Source organism: Ostrinia nubilalis, chromosome 30 (assembly GCF_963855985.1).
Source record: "Ostrinia nubilalis chromosome 30, ilOstNubi1.1, whole genome shotgun sequence".
NCBI lineage: Eukaryota > Metazoa > Arthropoda > Insecta > Lepidoptera > Crambidae > Ostrinia > Ostrinia nubilalis.
The window spans coordinates 666,075-691,344 of record NC_087117.1 but is presented as its reverse complement, the minus strand read 5'-3'; the positions used below and the strand labels follow the sequence as shown (position 1 = coordinate 691,344).

The 25,270-nt window shown below is 36.9% G+C and overlaps 2 protein-coding genes across 2 annotated transcripts in view; one reads left to right on the top strand and one right to left on the bottom strand.

Annotated features, from left to right (window-relative positions):
* LOC135086029 (pyridoxal phosphate phosphatase PHOSPHO2-like) overlaps positions 1 to 25,270 on the bottom strand; it is a 200,965-nt gene that overhangs the window by 46,409 nt on the left and 129,286 nt on the right. The gene's annotated exons all lie outside the window — the stretch shown is intronic.
* Positions 1 to 25,270, top strand: part of LOC135085882 (protein slit) — a 153,200-nt gene that overhangs the window by 80,748 nt on the left and 47,182 nt on the right. The window contains exons 3-5 of the mRNA XM_063980668.1: positions 9,185 to 9,256; positions 9,549 to 9,620; positions 10,251 to 10,322. Coding sequence (XP_063836738.1) covers positions 9,185 to 9,256; positions 9,549 to 9,620; positions 10,251 to 10,322 — 216 coding nt within the window. The remainder of the gene's footprint in view (positions 1 to 9,184; positions 9,257 to 9,548; positions 9,621 to 10,250; positions 10,323 to 25,270) is intronic.

Sequence of the window (25,270 nt, the reverse complement as noted above, 5' to 3'; positions counted from 1 at the left end):
TCAGCCTAAGTTAGTTTAAACCCAAATTTTTTTCCGTAACATAAAATATCCAACTATCAAGTTTAATGACATGTGGTTAAGTATTAAGTTAAGTATCAAGAAAATGCGTTTTCAAACCACCAAAATAGTAAAAGGGCGGTAAAGTGATTTAAATTTAGAACGTCAAAGTTGGATTTCGCCGTAATGGATGTTTTTTTAAATTGAAGGGTACAGGGGCAAATCAAGGAATATCCCTAAAATTCAAAAGTATATTTTTGATGGCAATATTTTCGATTTCCCGCGTATTTTTATTTGAAATTATACAAAAAGCGTAAAAACAAGTAATAGTCATAATAATATGTATTTATATTAGTAGTTTATAATTTTAAGTGAAGTGACACATAAGAATATTTTAAACTATAAAAAATTTAATAACACAATAGCAATTTAATACACATCAAACAGAGAATGGGCAGCAGCGCTCTCTGAAAAACATCAATCTTTTAAACTGCGATCTCCAACCCGCCTGCCAAGCGTGGAGATTATGGCAAAACCCTCCACTATAGTGGAGGAGGCTCATAGTCCAGCAGTGGACTGTAAAGGGCTGTTGATGATGATGATGATAAAAAATTTAAATGTTCATTACGTAACTTTTTGTTTTTGTGACATTTCTTGTTTTGCCCCTGTACCCTTCAATTTAGCTTGTACTAAGGCACTAAGGTAAAGGCGTGAGTGCATCATACAGCCAGGTCTGGTGGCCGTCGTGGCCCAACGCTATTGTGTTATTCAATAGCTATTTTCACTTTATATTTTTTTATATCGATGTCATGATTAACTCCCTTACTATTAAAAAGTTACACACTCGTTGAACAGTAGTTTAAAGTGACATTTCCATATTAAACGTCACTTTAAACAAGTGTTCAGCGAATTACTAACTTTATTAGTAAGTAGGTAACTCTTTAATATACAACCTTTCGACGCTAAGATATTTGATGAATCGACCATTCGATAATGTGACCATTCGATGATACGGCATTCGATATTTCGTACGTTCGAGATTATGACCAATCGATGAAACGGCTTCGATGAAACGACCTTCGATGAAACGACTTTCGATAAAACGTAGGGAACCCCCCAAATACTAATACTTACGGGGATTTTTAGAATAGTTACTTAAAGCCAGAACACGGAAAATACAATAAACAAATTGTAAAGATAAATCGGCCTTGATGCGAACGGCGGAGGACCGGTCTTTGTGAAAATCCTTTGTCCAGTCTTTCGGCTGAAACGAACGAAAGATAAAAAAACCTTTCTACCAGTCGGCCGTTTGGTGTAGTGGTTCAGAGCGGACTACTATGCCGAGAGGTCCCGGGTTCGATTCCCGGCCGGGCAGAAATTGAAATGATGAATTTTAATTTCTGTGACGGGTCTGGGTGTTACTATGTATAATATGTATGTATTTAAAAAAAAAAAGTATATAAGTAGTATATCCGTTAAGCTAGCACCCATAACACAAGCATTAAGTTGCTTACTTTGGGGCTAGCTGGCGCTGTGTGAAATTGTCCAAAGATTTATTATTATTATTATTATTTGTACGCTTTGGAGCTCACGGGTCAAAAGTGGCCCGGTCCTTTACAGGCTTGCATGGGGATACAGATCCAACACGTAGAGGCCGTTTTAAGCGCAAAATAATCGACAAAAGTGAAAGTGGTGCACATGCTGGATCTAGTCTCTGACTATATCATGGGATGTAGCCAGAGACCATCCCCAGCCTGTGCACAGGAGCTATTGCAGTTATTGGAGAATGGACTAGGGTTATGGATGAAGGATGGAGGGACTGGTTAATGGGCTATGGATGGAGACTACGGGACACCTGCCTGGTTCATAGTCTCTGACTGAAAAAATGGCAGGCGGTGACTAGCCAGCGACTAAATGGGCCCCCCCTGGCGTCATGGGTCGTATAGACCGGACTGAGGGGCAACATTGGCGTCTGCCAGCTCAGGGGTGTAGAGAGGTGTGCTGCGCTTTCTCCGAGGTTACTCGCGGCGTTATGCCCTTTAACACTTCCACCCCTGGAGCATATAGCTCTAGCGACTCCACTCTGGCCGGCCGGTTAAGGCAAGCCAGAGGTGAAAGTCCTGCAGACCCTCTCGGATTCCACTTCGGCAAGCCGAAGACGAGGGTCTTGACCGACTCTCGGGAGCACTCGGATTAACAACTGGCCCCGTGGTGTCGCTACTCACCAACAACTCGCCACAAAGCTGCCCTGCGGGGCTTATTATTATTATTATTATTATCTACAGCCAGGTTATTTATTTGTATTATTCTTAATCTCTTAATTCTATACTTTTAATAAACTTATTAATTCAATATTGAAGTTAATTGAGCTGACGAATAATTACCTACTTACTATGGATGTTCAGTGAACTTATAAACAAAACGATTTCTGAAAAACTTTCTTACAGTGGTGTTTTATAGTATTCCTATTTTCTATTGGGCTCGTTCTTTTTTCCAGAAAATATAACCTTCAAGTCTTAGTTTTTTAAACTCATGTTAATTTAAAAAGATTTTTTCGTTATAATAACGTATTATGATTTTCAAGATGGACGCTTTTTGCATTTTACAACTTGTAAAGCCAGATTCTGGCCATTACTTCTTCATTTTTTTTTCCAAAACCGTTTTGTTCATTAAATAACCAATGGGCTTTCAATTTATTAACTGCGGTCAAAACAACATAAATTGCTTTCTTTTTAAAACAATAAATAATCTGCCATATTGACAGCTGTAAAAAACAAAGAATAAATAACCTTTATGCGTTTTAAAAAATATTAGTATAGCCCGACCAGGAACATAAAAACCGTCGCCATGTTGCGGAAAACTAATGGTACTAATTTCTTTTAATGACAACAGTAACTGAAAACTTCATTGACATGTCACCTTGCATGTCAGTCTATTGCTGTCAAAGTGTAAACAAACTTTATTTTAAATGTGTGCAATTGATTTTGTGAATTAAATTGCTAAAATCTTTTTATAGTCGTGAAAGAAAAGTGGTTCACAATGTGTTAAAGTATTTGTCGAAGAGAAATACTATGGGTTCGGACAATATTTTCATTGAATAATGTTTCCGACAAAGGTTGTCAAATTGACTGACATGTTTATCGTATAGTACAGTCCACTATGAAAATTTGCTGTGGTTTGTTTCAACTACATATTTTAAAATTTTTTGTCACTTTCTAAGTGTTGAATTTTATGGAATTGGGAAAGAAGTACCGAGTTTGAAGCGTTCATGAGCAGACATTGCAGTTGAATATTCAAATTCTGAATTTAATTATTGATGAATAATAAAATAAATCCTACTAGGTCGATTGATGGTTTCATTTAATTTATTTAAACCAGGTTACCTATAATAATATTTTTTCGATAATTAATGAAAATATCAAATTAGCCCGTAATCCTGAATCCCGATACATAAAGTTAGCCTATTAATTTAACACAGGTACGACTGTACTCAGTGTTGCACTATCAAATGCAATTGACGCGCCTCTATGCCAGGGTTTTTATGTTCCTGGTCAGGCTATAAGTAATAAACAACAAACGGGAAAAATATGAAATACGAAAGAAAGAAGTCTTTATTGCTATTGTAATACGGATGACGTTTTATGGGCTGTTTTTAATATGTGGTAAATTTTCCCGCGCACGTAGATGCAAAATGGCTGCATTTATTTTTATTATCTGGTTATTGATGATGATAATAATATATCATTTACTACTGTTTTAATTTATTTTAGCACTAGCGGCCGACCGCGACTTCGTACGCGTGGATCCCGTTTTACCCCCTTCATCTATCTTACGCGGTTTAGATTTTTTCATACAAATGTTTTTTCCCGCTAACTCCCTTTTCCGTGGGAATTTTGCAATATCCTGTTGTAACTAAGCTTTAAGTATACTGAGATACCTGCATGCCAAATTTTAAGCGTCTTACTTAAGCGGTTTAGATTTTTCACACAAAACGATTTTCTCGCTAATTCCCGTTCCCGTGGGATACTCCTAAGTATGCTATAACCTGCCCAGGAGTATGAAGAATAATTGTACCAAGTTTCGTTAAAATCCGTCGAGTAGTTTTTGTTTCTATAAGGAACATACAGGCGGACAGACAGACAGACAGACAGACAGACAGACAGACAGACAGACGGACAGACAGACAGACAAAAATTTTACTGATTGCATTTTTGGCATCAGTATCGATCACTAATCACCCCCTGATAGTTATTTTGAAAATATATTTCATGTACAGAATTGACCTCTCTACAGATATATTATAAGTATATAGATGTTTATGGTTGAAAAAAATCACTTTCCTTTTAAATATTTCTAATTGTGCTCCGAGTGAGACTGAGAGAGTTTGGCTAGCCTCCACCATCTTACTTAAGTCTGTCGCCATAACAACAATGTTAACAGCATTGCTGCATTGTTGTTTCGGCAGTTGGAAGTAAGATAGCCAGTTCCTCTGTGGTTGAGGATTTGGATGAAATACTCGTATATAATTTCTGACCAGAGGATAATAAAAAATAGTATTTATGTTACGGTTAATGTGATAAATTGAAAATTATTAATAATAACCGGTTATTATGAATAATTACCGACAGTCGCGGTAAAAGTGATAAATTAATCACATTTAACAGTGATTATTTAATAATTCAACCTTAGTACTAACAAATTTCTTAAAAGAGAACAACATCTTGTGTACGTGCTCGTGTACAGCCAAACTTTTTAACGTTTTGATATCATAATCTATACTTATAATAAATCTGTAGAGAGGTGAATTCTGTACATGAAATATATTTTCAAAATAACTATCAGGGGGTGATTAGTGATCGATACTGATCCCAAAAATGCAATCAGTAAAATTTTTGTCTGTCTGTCTGTCTGTCTGTCTGTCTGTCTGTCTGTCTGTCTGTCTGTATGTTCCTTATAGAAACAAAAACTACTTGACGGATTTTAACGAAACTTGGTACAATTATTCTTCGTACTCCTGGGCAGGTTATAGTATACTTAAGAATTCCCACGGGAACGGGAATTAGCGGGAAAATCCTTTTGTATGAAAAATCTAAACCGCTTAAGTTAGACGCTTGAAATTTGGTATTCAGGTATCTTAGTAAACTTAAAGCTTAGTTACAACAGGATATTGCAAAATTCCCACGGGAACGGGAGTTAGCGGGAAAAAACATTTCTATGAAAAAATCTAAACCGCGTAAGATAGATGAAGGGGGTAAAACGGGATCCACGCGTACGAAGTCGCGGGCGGCCACTAGTATATTAATATAATTTGGCATAATGAGTTTGGAATGTTTCTTGCATAATATTACTTTTCCATGATGCCTATAACATAATGTTTTGATTTAAAGTGAAAAATAGGTTAAGGTGCGGCGGGGGTGGCCCTTGGGCCACCCCTAAGCCGCCTATTTAGTTTTATACACACATAAATGACCTCATATTAATCACATTAACCAAATCATGCGGTAATTATTCATAATAACCGGCGATTATTCATAATTTTCACATTTATCACTTTGACCGTAACATTTATACCGGTTTTTCAAAGCGGGACACGCGTGATAATCTTTCTGTGACAGAAAGAACTTCACGCGAAGTCGCGGGCAAAAGCTAAGGGCTTGTTATCACGGAGTCATCCCGTTTTTTGCAGGATACTGTTTAGTAACATACGTGTTTGTTTTAGCACCTTCACACGAATATCTCGTTTGCAGTGTCCCACAGAAAACCGATCCGTTCGAATTTGTAGTTCGAATTTTAAACAACTTACGAGATTTGACACATGACAGTCCAGTTTTGTGGGATTCTGCATGAGATCCCGCAAAACTGTGGGAACAAACCCCTAAATAAAAGTCTTCCTTATTGTTCCCAAATGAATTATAATTAATTAGTCAAGTCAATCGAACTAATCACAGAGCTTGTTTAATGGAGTCTTTGATTGGTGTAATTAGAGGATTACAAACAGTTGCAATATGGCGTCGTGTAGTGAAGGGGCACAGTCGATAAATTGTATCGATAATTGGATATAAATAGTTGTGTCGATAAATTGGTCGGAGTCGGGATGCAATCGACAGTAATTATTGGATCAAACGGTTGAAAGTGAAGGGATAGATTGTATCTATAATTGTGGCTTGTTGAAATAAAGCTGAAGTGGCGAATGTATTTTAGAAGTTTAGAAGCGAAATTACTTTATAGTTTAACACAAATGAAGGGTACAGGGGCAAAACAAGGAATGTCCCTAAAATTCAAAAGTATATTTTTGATGGCAATATTTTCGATTTCCCGCGTATTTTTATTTGAAATTATACAAAATCGTAAAAACAAGTAAGTAATAGTCATATGTATTGATATTAGTAGTTTATAATTTTAAGTGACACATAAGAATATTTTAAACTTTAATAAATTTAAATGTTCATTACATAACTTTTTGTTTTTGTCACATAATTCTTGTTTTGCCCCTGCACCCTTCAAATAAAGACGACATTGATTTGTTATTTTGGTTTAACACACACTTTTACTCAAACAAGATAATACTAAAAAAAGACATGAAAAATTACTGATTAGTTGTAAATATTTATTTCGTAAGTTACTAACGTAACTAACTAAATAAATAATTTTTCATTTTAATTCATTCATTATTGCAATAATTATGATATTAAAAAACAATTGTATGTCTTCAAGTAATAATTTAGTCTCAAATAAGCTTCGGATCAGTGCTAAGAAGAAGCAGCCATAATATCCTCCATAGTTGAGCATTCCACCTTTCGGCCTAATCACCACTTTCCATCAGCTTAAATACCCATGCAAGCCAAAAGTTTCTCCGCTGCGGTTAAAAAGTCCTCCTGCTTTACGATATCGACGTCGATAACGACCGACACTCCCACGCACATCACTAGTGCACTCATTGGGTTTCAACGATTCCACACAATCGCTCGTGATCGTCTCTAATTCGTTTGATTGCTCATAATTCGAATGATATATTTTTGTTACGTTTTTTCGGCGCGGCGGGTCTTGATCGAGTCAAGTGACATTCCTTGAAGGTAGATGGAAATTTTGTTTTATGACTAACATCTACGGCGCGTCGGTTGCGTGAATTTATTTATTTATTATTAAATTATGCTAAAATCCTGCTTTTTTAAGTTACACACTTTTTATAGCCACCTATTTTTTAGTCTTACAAATAAATTACATTTTTGACTAAATTAAATAATTAACTGTGGTCTAACTAACTAACAGCTAACAGTAGGTAACAGTCACTAAAATTTTCGGCTTGCCACAAAAAAAAAGTCAAAATTTGTAAGACTAAAAAAAATTGGTGGCTGCAAAAAGTGTGTAACTTAAAAAGCAGGATTTTTCATTTCTTCTCATATCTTATTTACAAAATTCTATCGGCGAGAACATCGCAATTTTATGTCAGACGTAAGTGCATGTAATGTTTAATCGATGGACTAAAGGCAGGTTTATTATCCACTCGGAGAGGCAGTAAAAAGTTTATTACCCTGTAGAAAGAGGTTATAATATTTAGCTGGCAACATTTTTCCGCGCGAAACTTTATGATTAAAGTCGTAATAACGAAGGAGTTTTCGTACGAAAATCCATCATAAGTGGGTAATTTCCCATGGCGTTTTTTCGGTGCTTAAAACTATGGGATGTGCCCTATCAGTATTCTACTGGGTAATGAGTTCAAGCGGGCAGCAGGTAAGCCGGACGGATACGACCTGCAAGCTTTCAAGAGGAGAGCGTATCTTTATCTTAAAGGCCGGCAACGCACCTGTATCGCCCCTGGGTCTGCGGGTGTCTATGGGCGACGGTAATCACTTACCATCAGGTGATCCGTCTGCTCGTTTGCCTCCTATCACATAAAAAAAAAAAAAAAAAAGTTTTCTTGAGTTAGACCCCACAGACTACAGGCTTTTAGGAAAGCCTTTAAAAATAACTCATAATAAATGAAATAAATAATAAATTTATTTTCGTAACTTAGTCTAAGTAACATACAGACAGTGTTACTTTTAAAAAGCACTTTTACACGTCCCGATATTAACCCTACCACTGCTTCGGGACAATAAATGGGCCAGTGCTGAGAAGAAGCAGCGCAAGAAACTCAGTCACTATTGTCAGCCTCCTTTTCAAGGGTTTACAGTCTTTAAAATATAGCGGAGCGGCACGGGAGGGAATGACATTATTACAAATCTGAAGGACATCATTCTGAAGTCTCAAGAAAAACACCCTCCCATACCTCAGGCATTACTCAGCTAAGCTCTAACCTATAGCTATTCCATTCCCATATTCTATTCATATTCCAAACCTAGCTTTTACTCTACAATTTCCCACAGACCTTCTACACACTAACTTAGTGAACTTAGCACACTTAATTTGACACTTAAGTGCTGGTGACTGAGTGCTTCTAAGTGCCGGTTAAGTGGCGCCGTTAAGTAAATGTTAGTGTTACTTAGTGACGAATATGGCACTATCACGTACGTTAGTGAGTGACAATATTACTTACTATTACCATTGGGGATATATTTTGGGAGTACATAATATTCGGATCAGATTCGTGCACGAAAAAATTGTGAGATGCAATTATCTTAATGCAAAATAAAAATTATGAAAAAAGTCGAGTTACGTTACGTTTCGTTATAAACAACATTAAAAAAAGTAATAATTAATAATAATTTATTTATTTATAACATTTTTTTTTTACCTTTTGGTGAAAGATTCGTGAAATTTAGATTTCAGAGTTTTAGGGTTACCTACCCGTTTCCACCAAGGCGGACGAATTTTTCTATAGAATTTGACAGCGGTTGGGGACTTGGGGCTAGCGCGGAGCGGAGAATAAAAATGGAAATAATGAAATCTGATAGATTATTTAAATCAGTTCTCCACACCGCTCCGCCTTGGTTTAACGCGGGCCTTAATCTGCGAATCATTTCTCCATGATTTCTGCCAGTATAATTCCAAATATACATTAAAAAAAATAAGCTAATACTTACGTGTGCATTTTTTAAGTGACTTGAAATTATTTTACACAGACTGTTTAATTTCGTCCGCGCTGTTTTTTTCTGAACAGCTGATTTAGTAAAATAATTATTTGTTTTTATTATTTTTTATTAAGGTTTAAGGTTTATTATTAATAAACCTTTTTCGCTTGTTCCAGAGACCTGCAAGGGAACAACATCACCATCATTTTCCAGAGCGACTTCCAGAACATGAAAGATTTGAAGATATTGTAAGTTATTTTTTTAATACTTTAATAAGACTCTTTTAGGTTGAAGAAGAAACTAAAAACATCTAAGTATGTACCTACTCTAATTTCGTGCAAAAACCTTAAAAAAATAAAATGTACATAGAAATTATAAAAAAATATTTAAAGATTACAAAAAATGTTTTTCTACAAGTAAATAAGAATTTTTTTTGTACGTAGGTACATAACTAAAAACAATCCTCCGTTTAATAGTTTCTAGTTTTTAGTGTAATACTTAGGTACTTATTTTTTTAATAAAAAAAAATACATATTTCAGACAACTATCGGAGAACCAAATCCACACGATCGAACGAGACGCCTTTTTGGAGCTCAACGGCTTGGAGAGACTGTAAGTTCATTTTTTAAGCAATTTACATAATATAATTTACCTTTATAGTATTTACATAAGTTACCTACATAGACTTCATCTGAAAAATATCGATAGTTTTTCTTGTTCAATTACAACACTAGTATATTTTAGTCATTTTGTTGACACTTAAAAATTGGTATTTATTATTTCCATAATTCAATTCTCTGTTTATATATTTTTTGAAAAATTATGGCTTCAATAAATATATAAAAGCTATACTTAATTTTAGAACTCTATTAGTTTCGTATGTTCTTCTAACTAGAGATTTCAGATTGAAGAACGGTGTAGATTTTGAGACACATTTATTAAAAAACATAAAAAGTCCTTTTCAAACTTGTGCATTAGAAATAGACAGTTAATGCATAAATTCCACATTTTTAATGTCAATAGAAGCATCACAATTAACTTAATTAATTGTTGAAATAAAAAAAAAAACATTATTGTGTATTTCCAATTCCTGTTGTGAGTGCAATAAAAGGACGGAAGGACATTTTAACAAAAAACATTTTTTTAACCTTTCAAAAAATTCTAAATCTCTCAATTTTTCGTTTCAAAACTTAAAAAACCCTAACTGTGTCCCAATATCACTGTCACTGTGTATTATTTCAGGAAACTGAACAATAACCGACTGACTCAGTTAGCCGACGGTCTGTTTTTGAGGTTGAGACACCTGCAGCGGCTGTGAGTAGAGGCAGGATCCTCCGGTGTGGTCCCCGCTTCGATTCCCGGCTGTCGTGTTGCTTGAGTTTATTGTGTTTCAAAACATTTTAGAAAATCCTTTTATTTAATAGAAAAAAAAACGACCGTAGAAAAAGCATCCCAAAATAATAGGTATTATGAAAGAACATACAATTTTTAAAAACTGGCTGAAGTAATTGAATATAATCATGGCCATAAAAATAAGATAAAACTGCTTTATTTAACCTACTCAGGTAAATTTATTTATCATTCAATTAACTTGAAAAAGATTATATTTATGTAATAATTATTGATTAATAAAAGAAATGCTCAAGAAACACACTAAAACTCAGCTCATGACGGCTCAATGTCTGAACTATTTTATTCGTCATTTTTTGAGAAAACGTTTTTCTAAAAGCTAACAGCATAATAATATCGACCTACAAGAATAGCCTCTACTTTTGAATTTACATTTTGTAAAAATATAAGATGTTAAATTAAATTAAAAAAAAACTAAGAAAATATAACGTAACTGATTTTTTTTACGTTAAAATGTAGAAAAAATGCGTTTAAAATAGTCGGATCATAACAAAATTACGACCCGACGCTTGAGTCTCAATAACCCCATAAGCTTGGCCTTGACCTATGCCGCCACAGAATTGCGACTGACGACTAAGTCTGAGGACGATTAGTCGCGAGTCGCAAGTATGTGGCGGTCCCTTCGTCCGGTGAATAGCACATTAATGCCCTCATGCTTCTTTCCATTAGATGGGTTCCTCGATTTTGTTTATAATTCCAATGTTTTAAAACCTCTTTCTTTCATTAAGATTAAAAAATGTTGCAAGATAAACGATTTTGTTAAAAAAAAGTTTCAATTATGGCCTCTGTTAAAGGTGAAAGAAACTGTTTTTTAACAAAAGCTTTTGAGACTTTTTTGAGATTTTTTGAACAAAAAATTTCTCAAAAAAATCCACTTGCAACCAACCCTTCTAACATTGTCTCCCTGCAATAAACACCCTGTATTCCACAGTCTGTGGTGACAGTTAACATGTGCTAAATTTCTAGCCTGGTAACCCCGACCTAGGCTTTCTGTGTGGTGGCAACACTGTATATAAGCTAGTTTTAGATTTAAGTTACATTTTAAGTGGATCACATTCACGTCACTACTAATATTAATAATGATATAACATTGTGAACCTATAACATCAAATTCATTATATTTTTTTACAAAACCTTTTCTTTAAACATGTGGAAGTTAAAAATGGTTGTTTTTTAGTATCATTAGGTATGAAAAAATGACCAAAATATTCAAGGTTTTCTCAAACTTCAAAAATTATAACCCCTAATATTTTCCAAGCGGCATCGCCCGCCTTCGGGCTATCACAGAAAGTATTCATAAGTTTGTTAAAAAAAATCAATCAAAAAACGCGCTTGTCCCCCTGTAAAAAATAGAGATAAAAGCCATTCTATTATTTTTCCCTGGGTCTCAAACTATCTCTACATATTATAGCAAATATCATCCAAATAGCTCTAGTGGTATAAGCTAAATATAAAAACCATCCATGCTCACAATCTTTCAAATTTACGTTAATTAACAAGCTTGAAAACAAGTCTCACAGTTTTCCCAAACAACGACGGTCTTAAGAAGTTAAATACGTCACTCCTAAATACCCTTCTACTTCCAAAAAAACTCATGAACTCTCCCAATGATTACATTATAAATCCAAGCCCTCTTATGGCCAATGTCCACAGTGTCCACACAGGATACATCATAATAGGCCCAAACTGGTCCACAATGAAAGATTTTTATTATACATACGTGCTCACGCCTCTAGTGAGGGGATTATGTCGATAAAAACGTATATCGACGCGCGCATGCCACTGAATGGAGCGTAAAGGATTTGGGCCATTCGTTTCTGCTTAGTCAAATACGGTAGCGGATTTATCACGTCCTGTAACAGTTGATTTGTGTTCCGGCTTTGTATGAGTGTACTTAGAGACGAAATTTATATTTGGTTTTAATCTTCTGTTGTTGACTTTCCTATTGTTACTGTAAGTCGGTCATGTTTGGTTTATTTTTCTAAATGATGCGCAGATGTGTCAACTACGAATGGCGCAAAATTCTGATTAATTCAAATAAGACCAAATTATTTTATTTGGTTTTCAATGAGTTTATTCTACATTTATAGAGTTTGGAATTTCTCTTTTAAGCATAATGTTATAGTTACGTGCTTTTATTAACTGGGTTTACAGCAGGGTTTAAATTTAAGTGCCTTTCTTATTTTTTGATGGTATACATTATAATAATATAACAGTAACCCAGCCAGAGGTGGAATTGTGTAAAGCAATGGTAATCATTTGACAGTTCATAACGTACGATTATTCTGTCAAAACACTTTATCGTACGTTATGAACTGTCAAATGATTACCATTGCTTTACACAATTCCACGTCTGATCATTATCATCTAACATCAAAAAAAAATATTTCTGTGTAAAATGCCACTGGGACAAAATGTGCGAATATCGGGCCTCCGTAACCCGTCTGAGAGAAAGCCAAACCCTCTGGCAAATGGATTGGAGGCGAAAGTCAATTTTCATCGATAAAACTAGAAAGCGCCGCCCATCTCTACGATGCGCCAGCGCCGAATCTTGGCCCTTCCCTACGATGACAGCCGTGATATATGCGCATGTGAACAGACAGACAACCGGACGTGTGTGTAGGTGTCTTTACTTTAAGTTTAAGGGCCCGTAAATGTCATAGGCTCGTTACAAACCCAATGGGAACGTGATTCTCGCCCGTATTGACAAACGATGCTTGCTTGTGAAGCAGCAAATCGAACGCACAGCGTTGAATAGAGCTCTGTGATTGGTTCGTGTGTCACCCTGTGCGTCTGCACTGTGAGACCTCATAGTAATGTTTGTGAATACGGGCGTTAGACTCGTTACAAATGAATGGGAACGTGATTCCGAGAGGTTTAGTATGAATGTTTGCTATGAATCTAATTAGAGATACAATGTTTGTTTGATTATTGTAGACGGTAAGTTGTGAAGTTGGTAATGATTTGATTATAAAACTCTGGTTAAAAACAGGACTATTCCCACCTCTCGTTACACCGCTGCAACTCCTGTGTAGCCAGGATCTACAGCTTGACCGCCAATAACCCAACCAGTGAAGGTCAAGTTTTTCCTGGAGGAAAGTTAAACTGTCTAAAAAAACTAGGCAAGTGCGAATCGTCAATCGGAAGATGTCGCTCGCGTCATCAAATCAAATAAAAAATGTCTTTATTTGCTTGGATACAAACTATACTACACTTGTTACTTGAAATGCAATAAACGATTGAGTATTGGATTAATTCAATTAGTACTTACGAATAGTCAAAAGCTTTTAAGGAGCCTTTACATGTCTAATTTTTTTGTCCTACCAGCACTTCGAGGCAAACATTTGCCAGAAGAGAAACGCCGCAAAATACTCAGTCACCACTATTTGTCGATTTCAAAATTGAGAGAGAACGAGATTAGTAGAATAACAATATTATTCGAACAAGTTACTGTACTGACCATGACGTATTCTCATTGATACAGAAGGGTTTTCATGATCCTTTCATAGTGAATATTCTATCCACCAAAATACTTTGTGGTAGATTTCTAGATTGACTTAACAAAAATGCATAATTTGTGTTTTACTTAATGATAAAATTATTAAAGTCATATTTTTTATTAATTACTTAACTGCCAGAGCACGTAGTCTACAAAACAATTTATTACGCCCATTTTCCAAGCAAATTCCATCCAACCCAACTCGTAGACGCACAAAATTCCATATCAGCTGCGCAAATGTACACGTCTCGAACATAATTTATTATGAGCGCTAAGGGATGTTATGGATATCCGTAACCGTAACCGAAACAGGTATAATATTATTCTAATATCCCTACCCGTATCCAGGGAAGTCGAGCCTTAATTTCGAACTCCTATGTTCTTCTGATTAATTTCGTTGCGGGTCCAATGAAAGCTTAACTTTCCCCCGGGACAAACTTGACCTTCACTGGTTGGGTTATTGGCGGTCAAGCTGTAGATCCTGGCTACACAGGAGTTGCAGTGGTGGGAACGAGAGGTGGGAATAGTCCCGTAAATTGTTTAACCGTATCCATAACATGTGTCTATGGGCGACGGTAATCACTTACCATCAGGTGATCCGTCTGCTCCTGTCACATAAAAAAAAAAAAAAATAACATCCTTGGTAATAAATGCAAGACCATGCACGACCGACGTGCTAGGCGGTTCGACGGGGAGTGATTAAATTGTAGCGCGGGAAGCGCCACCATCTTGCCCCGGATGTGACGTAGCCACTAATTAATTTAAGTTGGGGGGTTTTTCCGGCTTTGTTTTAAGGGTAGTTTATTGTGTGAAATTAGTGAACTTAACTTTAGTGTAAATGCAGGGTAAATTGTGTGGCTTCGAAAGAGATATCTTATTAAAAGATCCAGTAATGCAGTATCCCGCAAAACTGGACTGTTGCGATGTCGTCTGAACACAGATAAATGTGTGTTTGAAATTCGAATTACAAATTCGAACGGATCGTTTTTTTGCGGGACACTGCAAACGGGATGTTAGTGTGAACATTGATACTATAAAAGGGGATCCTACAAAAAAACCGTTCCTGCAATAAACGGGATGTCTTCGTGCAACGCCAACCAAACCCAAGGAGGCTGACAATGTGACTGAGTTTCTTGCGCTGCTTCTTCTCAGCACTGGCCCATTTATTGTCCCGAAGCAGTGGTAGGGTTAATACTGGGACGTGTAAAAGTACTTTTTAAAAGCCTACTTGCATAAATAAATGAGTTTTAACAATCCCGAAGCATATTACAAGCCCAAAGCACGTTTCAATTTCAAGCAAAAATTAAGTCTTTAATTGGCTCAATTTCTACATTTTAAATTGCGTTTTAAGCGTTGTTTTGTAGAATCTAAAGCAGCAGAGGCACAATCACAGACTTAACTGAGGCGAGGAATAACACGCGCCTTTCATCCTCCAGACGTTTACGATAAAAGTGGCGTGCACTGCGAGGCAAAGAAACTGGCAACATTAAGTTTTAGGGCGTATTTTAGCCATATAGGTACCTACTAAAGCTTGTGCAGAAAGTAGCGCGCTCCTAGCTCGTGTAAAAAAAGGAAATGACTTTTACTTTAGCTTATTTTAAAAAATCTGACAGTGGGCGAGCTTCGTATGTCGTAGAAGTGATGTAAGATGGAGTAACCGGATTATTGGATCACGTCTCGGTAAACGTAGCAAGGAACGTTCCCAGATCGATTAACCGACGACCGAACGACGACGAAGAAGACGATTGACACAACTTGAAGTTGGCGTCGCGGGAAGTGGACTGCAAAACTGAATGAAAGAAAAACATTTATTTTGGTTCGAACATAAATTACAATTAACAAGTTGGAATTATACGGAGTTAGAACCAAAAATGGCTCCCGCTCAGCATGTGTCATGCTCGGAGGTAGGTAGTAGAACCCAGAGCATGACACGTCATGCTTATTCTGCGGAAACCATTGTTGGAGAGAGGAAAAGAAATTGCAGCAATGACATGGTCTATTATACCTCCACAACGTATGTATGTGTGGGTTTATGCATGCAAATTGCCAAACATTTATTGCGAAACTGATCTTGACTTTCTGACAATTTTAATGTCAATATCGCCTGACATTCCATCTTAAATCTTTCTAATGAAACCCTCTCGTTTTCCCAAATTTTGGCCCAAAGTTTTAAAAAAAATCTGTAGTGTTACCTTTCTGTGGCCTGCAGTATACGATTTCAAAGGTGAGCTCTAAAGCGCCCGTGCGTACACACAATACCCGAAGCTTTGAGAGTAAGCTCATTGCTAAAGCTGGGTAGAGCTTTTGAGTTTTGTTTCTAACAGGAAAAAAGGGTTTTGTACACTAGTTCTTTTTTTTGGGATTTAGTTGGGGTTTTTATATTCATACATAATTATGTAGATGACACATTAATTATTCGTTTTAAAACGGTTTAATATAGAACCTTGAATACAGAGTTAGTTTTCAACGCTCTTTTTTCAAGTTCGATTAAAGTTTGGCTGAAAGCTGTATCAATAAATATTCAATTTATTTTTATTTATCTTTATTAAAGAAACATACAGCCTTGTTTGACACATGCAGCTTAAAATGAAGTGGGTTATACATTGACCTTTAAAGTTTCTAAAGCTAGGTTGTTAAATTTAGTTCGTGAATTAGTGATGCCGTAGCTTATTTAAGTAACATATTACTGACTAGGATCTATTTACCTACGACTTTCCCTTATTTGCAATACGGTAAGATAGTTACACAACCTTATTTTAACCGTAACAATAACTATAACCGGTGTTTTTTGTATGGAGTTTGCGAGTTTGACACATTTTTGACGTTTGTCAAAGTTAAAGTAAGATAGTGCAAATCAGCCTAAATGTTCAAGCATTAAGTAACTGTAGAGTTTGTGAAGTTATGTAAATATGTTTATGTAGATGTTTTTGGTGGGATAAACTATAATTAATAATTGATATATTTTGAAAACACGCATTCGTAGGAAAAAGCTACTTTTTAACTTATCTTAGTGTAGTCACGTCATCTTACCCTCTAAAAACTAAAAAAACACAAACAAAACAAAGAACAACTCCCACACTACCCCGGCAGCCCTTGTAAAATTAAATGTTGTCCTGAATTATGTACTAGAGACTCCGTCCGCCGTCTGAGGGGTATGCAGACAAATTCTAGCAATAGACGACAAAAAAGTAATTAAAAATTAAGGTTATGCCAAAACATTTTAGTGCATTAATGTAACGTTAAAGTTTGTCCCGGGGGAAAGTTGAACTGTCATTGGACCCCCAGCGAAATTAATCAGAAGAACATAGAAGGAGTTTGAAGTGCTTCTAAAATTAGGCTTTTAATTTTTAGACGAAAATAAAAGGAGACATGTCCTGTTTAGTGCAGGATCCCGTTTAATAATAACGTGTCTTAATAAAAAAAACCGATCTATTCAAAGCTATTTGAACTTCAAACGCTCATATTCTGTGTTTCCACACGACAGTTCAGTTTTGAAAATGTATAACTATGTATACTATTTTAAAAACTGTAAGCCCTTAAAAAAGAGGCTGACAATGGTGACTGAGTTTCTTGCGCTGCTTCTTCTCAGCACTGGCCCATTTATTGTCCCGTAGCAGTGGTAGTAGCACAGAATAATAAGTACTACGTACAGAAGTTTTACTTCGCGAAGGTATTTAAAAAAATGTATGCTCAATGTCATTAACAATATGGTGTAATTTAGCTTGTCTCAAGAGTCAAGCACCATTTTGTTGACAAACGTCAGTAATCGGTACTGCGCCGAAGCTATAGGGCTGACTTCGGTAAAATGATGTGACGTGAGGTGCCAAACTGCAGAAAATGGCGGAGGAAATACATGATTTAGCATGAATTATCATGAATAATATTAACTACTTATTTACCTCTCCATGTCTTCAGGCAACTTAAAAAAGTACATTCTGTGTTTTTATTATTATTTAGGCAGTTAAATACAGCACAGTATTTAGTACACCATTTTCTTAATTTTTTCCATCATACACAAGAATACGCATGCGTGAGTCAATGTTCGCTCGTATGTGAGGCCTTGTCGAATAGTAATCCTGTAGGGGGCCATCGTGCGTGTTTTGTTTTCGATGTAAACTCGCGGAGATGAACAGGCCTGGTAGTAGGGTTAATACTGGGGCTTATAAAAGTGCTTTTTGCAAAAATAAAATTAGTTTTATGAGCTTTTTTGATTTTTTACGACAGGAGTAACGCGTCCGCGGGTAAAAGCTAGTCAACTAACAAAAGTATAGATTGAGTTGCACCATTTTACTTTAACTTTAACAAACGTCAAAAATCTGTCAAACTCCATACAAAAATGTCGACAATAACACCGGTTATTGTTAAACATACTTACTGTTAAAGTTTGGTGATGCAACCCAGCCTTACGCCCGTATTCACAAACTATGAAACAGCAAACGAACGCACAACGTTGAATAGAGTTCTGTGATTGGTTCGTGTGTCACCCTGTGCGTCCACGCGCACTGTGAAACCTCATAGTAATGTTTGTGAAGACGGGCATTAGAGTCTAGAACTATAGTAGTCTGTGATGCTCGCGTCAGTCCGCATGTCCCTCGGGAGATTCCTTCGCAATTTTCGCCTCCATTGTAGTTTAAGACGTTCCGGGGGGTGCAGCCGAGGATTGTGAACTTTGCTGAGGTGGTTGGATGGCTGGGGACATGGGTTTTCTTTGGGGTATTATGTCTATCTTTGTATCGGGGCGACCAAAATATTTGTAAAATATAATGTATGTATATAAGTGCATACTCGAAGATTTTCCCGCATGAGTTCACATTTTTTAAGCCGGGATAAAAACTTCTCAACTCATAATTTTATGGGGCCTCGTCTCAGGTCTGAAAATAAATTCGATCTTATCTATCTTCTTCTTATTTATCCATACTTTCGCATTGAAATATTATATTAGTACAGATAAGTAATCCATAATCTTTGCTTTGTTTGTTTGTACCTTTGTTGGTACCTAATTGAATAAAGAAATTTGTTGATGAGAAAAATAAGAAGTTTTGACTGAGGAACGTATCCGTCTTTAACTAATTCAAATTATTTATATTAGAACTAGCTTTCCGCCCACGGCTTCGCCCGCGTGTATTTGTCTGTCACAGAAAAACTTTATCGCGCGCGTCCTTGTTTCAAAAACCGGGATAAAAACTATCCTATGTCCTTTCCCGGGACTCAAACTATCTCTATGCCAAATTTCATTAAAATCTGTTCAGTGGCGTGAAAGAGAGACAGACAGACAGACAGAGTTACTTTCGCATTTATAATATTAGTATAGATGATTTGCCTTATTAGGGCAATTGTTATTTACAAGTCCTAAAAATAGCTTGGTGCTAAGAAGAACTGGCGAAAGAAACTTTGTCCTACCTATTTATTACTAGAAATACTACGTACTTAAATCTTGAAAAGAAAACTTTAAACGCTTCAATAAATTTTGATTTTAGTGACATAGTTAAGATGCCGTAGTATTTGTACCATGATTTGCCGTCTCTACCAGGATTCCATACAAGTTCTCTGATTGTTCTACCCTCAGAGTCGATCACAAAGCTTTGTCCTTGGTACTTTGGTAGTGACGCGAAGTGATCAAAGTTGCGATATCGCTCCGGAAGAACGACAGACGGTATTGGCTTTGAAGGCGCTAGTGATGTGCAGTACTTATCGATAAGTAGATGATGATATCGATATGAAAGCAATCGAGTCAATCAATTGGATCGATAGTTCTAAACTTTTAACCCCTTCGTCAGTTTTGACTATTAGTAAAGTTTGAAAAATTGCAAAAATAAGCCACTCCGACTTATCTGATCAGTGTGCGGAATGTATTCTTAATCATTAATTTGCCTCTGGTAAATTAGAGAGGGTCGTGTTCCTGCAGTGGAAACTAAACTGACGACTAGGTATTTATTTATTTGATCACCAATAAGTATCGAAACACCAGTTGGTAAATTAATTATTTAGAAGATCAAAGTGTAGTTGTCAAATCTTAAACTGGCTCTAATAGCCAGTACATGTCGCATTGATTTTTACCAGCTCGGCTGCCATTTTTGCCTATTCGTGTATCATACCATGTACAATTTCGATATCGATATATCGATTACATGTCCCCTCCCTAACCGGAAGTGCGCCCGCCATTTTGTCGCCCCGGAAGTGCCTCCGTCTAATGAGCTCCGTAGAACAATGTTTTTCGCTCGGTCTACCTGCGAATTTTATACATTAATACATATACTTACTTATGTTATGTAGATAGTTTATTTTTGATAAATAAATAAATAAAGTAAATAAATAAATAATATAAATATCTTTGGACAGTCTCACACAGCGCCATCTAGCCCCAAAATAAATCTATGTTGTAATTTCATTTACCTATTTATACTTACTCCAAAGTCAAGTCTGTCTGTCTGAGCGCCATTTTGTTGACAAACGTCAGTGATCGGTACTGCGCCGAAGCCATAGGGCTGACTTCGGTAAAATGATGTGTGACGTGAGGTGCCAAACTGCGGAAAATGGCTGAGGAAATACATGAATAAGCATGAATTATATTTTGTGTTTCTATTATTATTCAGGAAGTTAAAATACTGCACAGTACTAATTACACCACCGTTTTTACATGTTCATAGTTTATTGTCTTTACAATGCAAATGGGTGAAGAATACACGTGCGTGCGTCAATACTCGCTCGTGATGGTCCTGTCGATTAAGTATCTCAGGAGGGGTAGTCGCGCGTGTTTTGTTTTTGATGCAAACTCGCGGAGATGAACAGGCCTGCTGGCATATCGACTTTTGAACCAATCTCGGTCAGTAAATGTTTATTTTATATTTCTGTATGGGGAGTTTTCCAATTTACGTAGTAAGATATTTTCAATTCCCGTCAACAAATCCCATCCATAAAACACCTTCAGTAAAACGGAACGTCAATCTTCTAGCCGAAACACATTACTCCTGAAAACTTGAGGAGGGTAGCGATCGAGGATTACTGGCGATTTATTTTAAGGTTCTCCTGAATTTCACATGGATTTCGATGAATATTTTCGCGTGTAAATCGAAAAGGCTGGAGGTAGGTATGTGTGTCATAAAAAATTCAATTGAAAGAACCCTATCTTGCTTGCGACCTCCTATTTTGTACTTACGCCTGTATTCACAAACGATGCTTGCTTAAGTGAAGCAGCAAATCGAACGCACAGCGTTGAATAGAGCTCTGTGTTTGGATCGTGTGTCACCTTGTACGTCCACGCAGACTGTGAAACCTCATAGTAATGTTTGTGAATACGGGTATTAATTTCGTTGCGGGTCCAATGACGGATTACCTTTCTCTATCTGTCTGTAGTGCTTGAATAGATCTACAGTTTAAAAAAAAAGTCTACCTATTTAAACGTCCAACTGCAGAACTGTAGGGACAGGCCTCGTCCCAACTGTGAAAATGAGAGACGCTACATTTGGAGAGTTGACGTTAATACTCAAGAATTTCAGTTTTGCCACCTCATAAAAAGAATTTAAATTGATTAAGATGTCCACTAAATACCTGTTAAACAACAGTTACCTACTTACTTATCATTATTTTAGACCTAGGGCGTCCACTGCTGAACATAGGCCTCCCCCAATGACTTGAGATTTCCACAATGAATGGTTGGTAGTGGCCTGCGTTCAGCGTCTTCCTGCTTATGAGTTACCTACTTATGAGTCTTAAACTTAAAACATGTTGATCAATCGATTCTTCCAAAATCATAACACAGGAAATCCGAGAAAAACTTCCATTGTCTCATGTAGTTTTGTGTAATCATGGCACAGACTATGAACGACATTATTGTTTGTAGAGCGCATTATCATCATCATCATCACTGCTAGAGCACGGAGCTCAGGCAAATGAAGGATTTGGCCTACACTCCCCAGGCTGATCAGACGGGTTGAAGAGGCCTCAGGATCACCATCATCATCATCATCTCAGCCATAGGACGTCCACTGCTGAACATAGGCCTCCCCCAATGATTTCCACAAAGGCCGGTTGGTGGCGGACTGCATCCAGCGCCTTCCTGCTACCTTTATGAGGTCGTCGATCCACCTTGTGTCGGTACGTGGCCTCCACTCCAGAACCTGGAGAGGCCTGATGCTCGCATAATTGTCTCTTAATCGCCTTAATGGGAAGAGTGTGAGTGGTCCTAATTTATTCTGCCAGAACTACACGGATCTAGCATATAAATTATTAATTTTCTTCAACGTCATCTTTACATAGTATAAAACAAAGTCGCTCCCGCCGTCTATATGCAAACTTTTAAACTATGCAACGGATTTTAATATAGAGCGATTCAAGGCATAATACATTGAATCCGTCCAAAACCGGGGCGGGTCTCTAATATTGTTAATATTGCACAAATTCAATTACTTTTATTTCTTTAGGTACTTCTGTAGGTGCTCATATCTGTATCTTAAACCTTATCATCTGACCCAGAAGTAATCCCAATCCGCCAAAAGCCAGCGAAATGTACTCAATTAGTAATTATATCCCAATTGCAACACGTTCGCCCTGAGGGTAACTAAAACCGAGTGTCTTAAACAATAATTAATTTAAGCAATTAGCGTGATGAGCCGCGATTCGGGAGGCGCCATCTTGGCGTAGCTCGTGGGATAACAGCCAGCTCAAGAAAATCTTTCGTGAAATAACTTGACTTACGCCCGTAATCACAAATATTACGCGTGAACGCACAGAGTCACACACGAATCAATCACAGAGCTCTATTCAACGCTGTGCGTTTAATTTGCTGCTTCACTTAAGCAAGCATCGTTTGTGAATACGGGTGTTAATGTCTTACATACATAGATCCCCTAGATGGGGCAGAGGGCGTCACAACAGTCCTCCATCGCGTTCGGTCTTGAGCTTCGCGTTTTATTCCGATTTTTTTCGCCTTGTTCTGCGCCGCCAAGTTTGCTTTTATATGGTCGAAAGGGGGCGCGTCTCTAATAAGTTTGGTAACCAATGATCTAAATGGTTCTGTAATCTGCATTGGTTTTTCTGTTTAATCTATGACAGGAAACACCGCCATCTTGTTGCGCCACAAAATGGCGGCTGAAAGCAATTTGGCAGGATTTTTGGTAACTCCGCAACTGAATTACTCCGCGAAGGGTTATAATTAGTGTATTAATGAGAGTTTTGAAGACAATGTCCAAGTTTTCTTTCGTGATTAAGGAAAATGTCTTTAATGCTGTGTTGAAAATATAAAATGGAAATACTTTTACATATTTAAGGTACCAGACAGTGAAATTTTGTGGGGATGGATGGATGAACGGGTGAAACCGCGGAAAAAGCTAGTTGACCGAAAAGTTGACAAGGCTTGATGCTACAAGAATAAAACATAACATAAGATTTTCAAGCTATAGGTAGGTATATTAATTATAGGTAGGTGTAGGTATGTTAATTAAGTATCATCATCATCATTTCAGCCATAGAACGTCCACTGCTGAACATAGTATAACTAACTATAGGAAATAAAGCAAGACACTAGCAATTCAGGACCTAATTAATAGGAGGTATTTTAGTTATTTAATTTTTAGCGTTAAGAGTCAAGCAAAAAAAAAGCCCGGCAAGCGGAAGGTCGTGGGTTCAATTCCCGCCTTAGGCAGTTCGATTTTTACAAGTTATTTATAATTTTCAAAAAAAGGAGGTATTTTGCAGCAAAAAATTCGTGCTGTCCACTTCTAATTAAGTACTTCGCGTCCACAGAAGTTAACCAATCAATTAGCACAACGCGAACTTGACAAACCTCCCTCACTTCAAAAACAGTCGCATCCTCTCGGAGAAAAAATAATATAAAACCGCGGGACAAGTAAAAGCTTTCGCCGTAATCCGCCATTTGCAGCTTCCCGCGCTCCGCAAGATGGCGGCTGTCCCACAGATTAATGACTTTCGTCTGGGCTAGATAGATAGGGTCAAACACTTTTTGTTTTAGACAGGTTGTCCTGAGATGTTTTTCTTCATGTTTTTGACATTTATGAGTAACTAGCTTTCCGCCCGCGGCTATGCCCGCGTTAAAATTTGTCTGTCACAGAAAAACTTGATCGCGCGCGTCCCTGTTTCAAAAACCGGGATAAAAACTATCCTATGTCCCTTCCCGGGACTCAAACTATCTCTTTGCCCATCAAAATTAGCTCAGTGGTTTAGGCGTGAAAGCGACACAGGCAGACAAATTACTTTCGCATTTATAATATTAACTTAGGGATTTATTTAGCCGATTGTGAGTGAGCGAGAGAAACACTGTGCTTAGTGCGAGTTTACACCAAACGTGTAAAACCTATGTAAAGGTTGAAAAACTAACAATAATCAATTATTTAATTTTCAAATCATAATAAACGCTTTGTTACATCTTTTTAATTGAGTTGTTACATTCGAACTTTTCGTTGGTGACAGTCACCTAGGTACTTCCAAAATGGTTCTAAAACTCAGTCAGAAAGTTTAATTGAATTCTTGTCTTCACAATAAGATTTTAAACAATTAAATTCCGTGTTATTTCGCACTTGTTCCCCAAAAACAGTTTAGATTCAAAACACTAAAGCGTTTCCGAAAAAACTAACCTAAAAAAGCAGCACTAAAAGTTTCCCGCCAACTAATCCGTCCGCCATTTGCCAAATCCAAAATGGCGTCTAATGGACCTCTCGACTTCTGAAGCAATCCAAAAACAATGCCTTCTTTGTGGTTTCGGCTGGGTTTGAAACGTTTCAGGACTCTTGAAGATTTTCCGACGGGTATTATTGGGTTTTTCAAATACACAACTGCTCAGGGTGAATGGAAAAGAGGAAAAATTCAAGTGGTGGTAAATTGACAGCTGTCACTTGATTCTAATTGCTTGTCTGTGGACTGAATGTCAGTTTTTCTTCTTCTTCTTTTGTTTAATGGCAGTCAAACTTCTTTAAACGTGATTGTTACATTTTCTTTGAATAACTTCTTTTCTTTGCTCTACTTACTTCTTTTCGGTATCAGCCCACATTATTGTCTTGAAATTTGGGATTTGAGTGTTCTTTTAAAGGCACTATTACTTTGTGACAGTAGTGTGAGCCAGTGCTGAGAAGAAGCAGCGCAAGAAACTCAGTCACTATTGTCAGCCTCTTTTTCAATAAATTTTCTGTATAGGTAGGTGCTGGTGTTAGCTAGGCAAAGTCAAAGTCAAAGTCAAAATTTCTTTATTTGTTTAGACTAATAAATAGTTCTTACAAATCGTCATATGCTCTTAAGGAGCCTCTACATGTCTCATAATCTTTTTACCCTACCAGCGCTTCGAGACCAACATTTGGCAAGTGCTGAGAAGAAGCGCCGCAACAAACTCAGTCACCACTGTCTG